The sequence below is a fragment of the Hipposideros armiger genome, unplaced genomic scaffold (genome assembly GCF_001890085.2).
Source record: "Hipposideros armiger isolate ML-2016 unplaced genomic scaffold, ASM189008v1 scaffold_23, whole genome shotgun sequence".
NCBI classification, from domain to species: Eukaryota; Metazoa; Chordata; class Mammalia; order Chiroptera; family Hipposideridae; genus Hipposideros; species Hipposideros armiger.
The window spans coordinates 6,431,785-6,435,671 of NW_017731373.1; the positions used below are offsets into that span (position 1 = coordinate 6,431,785).

The 3,887-nt window shown below is 35.8% G+C and overlaps 1 protein-coding gene across 1 annotated transcript in view; it reads left to right on the top strand.

The window, feature by feature from the left end:
- BMPR2 (bone morphogenetic protein receptor type 2) overlaps positions 1-3,887 on the top strand; it is a 149,575-nt gene that overhangs the window by 120,681 nt on the left and 25,007 nt on the right. The window contains exon 8 of the mRNA XM_019635710.1: positions 464-578. Within this exon, the coding sequence (XP_019491255.1) occupies positions 464-578 (115 nt within the window). The remainder of the gene's footprint in view (positions 1-463; positions 579-3,887) is intronic.

Sequence of the window (3,887 nt, forward strand, 5' to 3'; positions counted from 1 at the left end):
TCATCTACCGATGGGCATTTTGGTTGTTTCCAAGTCTTAGCTATTGTGAATAACGCCGCAATGAACATAGGGGTACATATATTTTTTTGGATTAATGTCTTGGGATTTTTTGGATAAATACCTAAGAGTGGGATTGCTGGGTCGTAAGGTAGTTGTTCCATTTTCAGATTTTTGAGGTGCCTCCATACTGATTAAGGAAGTATTTTAAATGAAATAACCATTCATAATTTTTAATATTGGAAAAATATAAATTGATAATGTTTAAATTCTTTTTTCCATCTCTCTACCCACAGCAATGTCTCAGCAACTCTTTCAAGATTCTGAAATGTCATAATTCATTAGATCTCTGTGGAATGCTAACCTATACAAATCCTTTATAAGGCTGCTCACTTACCTTCTCATGTTCAAGTAAATTAATTCCACCCTGTTTTTTCTTTTCTTTGATATTATTTCCTCTATGTAGGGATCTCTATGCAAGTATTTGAGTCTCCATACAAGTGACTGGGTAAGCTCTTGCCGTCTGGCTCATTCTGTGACTAGAGGACTGGCTTATCTTCATACAGAACTACCACGAGGAGGTAAGAAACAATGAGTAGAAGATAAATGACACTCATCTGGAGACAAAATTAGCAAAGGGAAGTTTTATTCATATCTTGAAAGTAAAAGTATATTTTATATTATAGCAGATTCATTATTAGCTAGCTGTTTGAAAGATATGACATGAGAAAAGTATTTGAAATGTAACAGGAAGAGTAAGAAAAAACTTGAAGACTGTAGAAGGATCATGGATACCATTGAGAATTTGATTAAAGATATTCTTCAGGGCAAACTTTATTATTTTTTTCAATTACAGTTGACATTCAACATTATATTAGTTATGGGTGTATAGCATAGTGGTTAGAGATTTATATAACTTATGAAGTGATCCCCCTTGTGAGGGCATACTTTAAATAAAAAGTGTTCTTTTGATTGTAGGGATTCTAAGAACTTTTTAAGTTCATCTGTTCGTTTAAGAACCTCTTAGCTAGGCTATATCATATTTTTGTTGTATTTCTTTTGCTTATTTACCCAAACTACAATGCATGATCACTTCTTTAGTTTTAGTTTCACATGGATCTTTATTCCATTGATTGGTTGGACTTTAATATAAAACTCAAATGAATCTTTTTATAAGTCAGTGCATCTCTTAGCTTGAATTAGGTTTGGTCAAATCTATCAGGAGGAAAAAATAAAGGCTTCAATGAGAATGAAATTTTTTTTTTCCCATGAAAGAATCTAGACAGACTGTCAAAATTTGTTTGGCAGCACCAGGCTCCTATATTTCTCCTCCATTATGCTTTATATATGACTTATATTTTCAAGATCACTCATTGTTCTTTATGCTACATTCTAATAAACAGAGAAAAGGAAAGGAAGGATGGAGGAGTTGCCCTGTCTGCCTTCAGAAGTCCTATCTTATGTTTATGTTTTGTTTCCCAGAATTTAGTCCAGACTTAGTTACCATAGTTAGCTGCAAGGGATGCCGGGCATGTTGTTTTGTTTTGTTTTAGCTGGATGCATTGCTGCCCAAATAATATTGGTTTCTGTTACTAAGTAGGAAGAAGAGAATGCATGGTGGCGATTCAGTCTTTGCCAGTGTTTCAGAATAGTGTGATTATGTTCCTTGCCGTAACTACAGTTTTCTTTAGCTTTTATGTACATTTTTGCTAGTTGTTCAAAGCCATCTCTTTAATACATTTGCTTTCTCACTGTCTCAAAATATACCTCAGATTACAGTCACCTCTAAATTAGCTTTGCTGTGAAAATTTGTCTTTGTGTTTTCTCAGGCTTTCGTCCCTTAGAGCATTTTCCTGTCATACTATAGTCCAGAACATTTTTTTTTTCAATTTCTCTGACCTCTGTAGTGAAGAGAATCCTTAATGTATCAATTTCTTATATCTTTGTTCCGTTGTATAATAGCATGGATCATCTTTTCTAGCTGCTGCTTCATATATAAATAATTTCTCCTGAATAATTTATCAGTTCATTTATCTTGACATCTTGTTTTTCCTGAATGTAGAATTGATCAATGTTATTACCTATGTCAGCAACTTGATGCACTTGCTTTAGTGCTTTAGCACATTAACCATTTGGACTATGTTTCCTTACTCTTAAATGTTATTATAACTCCTTTAAAGAGCTGGCTTAGCATAGAACTTAAAATAGCATCCTAATCCCGCTTGTCAAGATTTGCGTAATTCAGCAAGGTTTCAAGTTAAACATTAGTTGAGAAGAATAATTGCCATCAAATATGTGTTTTATTTATGTACAGGTGTTACTCTTAAACATTACTTAATATTTTCACTAGTTAACCTTTTCTAAATGAGTATATATATGCTATTGCAAAAAAACCCTATAAATATAGTAGCTGTTTGAACTTACTGTTTTACCTATCTTAATATTGCAACTATACTATGCTATTTCAAAGCATTTAAAATGTCATCTCACTTTTTTTCAGAGAACTCTGTTCTTCCTAGTGTCTTCATATACAACTTTGCTGTTTAGCATAGAAATTTTTGTAATTAAACCTGTTTATTTGTAATTGGTTTTCCCTATGAATTTCTTCCTAATGAATTTTTATTATCACAAAAAAAAATCTAAGAAAGAAAAAACATATATAGATCACTCAAAACTAACTGGAAAATTGTTATTAACTAGTTTATGTATATTCTTCTATGTCCTTTGCTTGCTCTTGTGCTTCTCTCTCTCTCACTCTCCTTCCCTTCCCTTCCCCCCTCCTCCCTTCCCCCCTCCCTCTCTCTTTCTCTGTCTCGCTCTCTCCCCCCCCTTCCTCCCTCCCTCCCCACCTTCTTCCCTCTCTCCCTCCCTCCCTCTCTCTCACTCTAAATAGCCACAGAGAGAAACTCTTTTTCATTCAGGTTTTATTTTTTTTACGTAATTAATGTTATGTCCTGCTTTCCTCCGAGATATTTGCCTGGTGCAGTGCTGTTGCCCAGGGCAAAATCATTGTATGTTCTGCTCCTTTCTCTGCAATCCCCCTCCAACCTCCCCATACAAAAAGATTAAAATGAATACTGAGGAGATTTTTAAAGGGAAAAGAAGTCTCAAAAGGACAGTCTGTATAGCTTTACCCTTTGCATTGACAATGAATCCTGTCTTGTCTCTTCTTTTCTCATCTTTTCACTTGTTTTCTCCTTTGTTCCCTCCCTCTCTTTTTCTTTTCATTTCTTTTTTCATTATTTTTTAGTAGTGGCAGAAAATACTACCCAATTTTCCCCTCTGGCTTGTCTCCCTGACTCCTTGCACATGCTCCCCATTATTAACCTGGTTTCCCTAATGTGTGAGATCTTTTAAGTATTGATTTGGTATTAGTACACAAACATTTTCCAATGTCTTTACAAATTTTTTTATACAAATATCACCTTGAGATTATACCACATATACTGTTGGTGGTGTTTCCAGAATAAGAAATGCACTTCTTTTAGGGGTTGAGTTTAGCCATGTTAGTATAAGCTTTAGAAGGGGGACCAGGAAATGGGGAAGGGGAGAAAATGAGAAAGAAGTCAACTCTTAAATAAAGAAACTTGGTAACCACTATTTTTTTTTCTTCCAATTGTGCTGTTGCTTTTTTAAAAAAAGATTTTTATTGGGGAATTGGGAGAAAGGAACAGTTAAGTTGCTGTCCTTTTTTTCTTCAGTCTAGTTGTGGAGGACGTCGCCTCACTGGCCCAAGTTGGCACCATCATTGCGCTCTTCCCGGGAGAGGCAGATCAGTCGCCGGCTTCTGGACGGCTGCTCACAGCGGCTGCTGGCCGCTCACGCTGGCTGCTGGCTACACACGGTAGCCCATGGCAACCCACTGCCACAGGGGCTGCAGCCTACGCCGT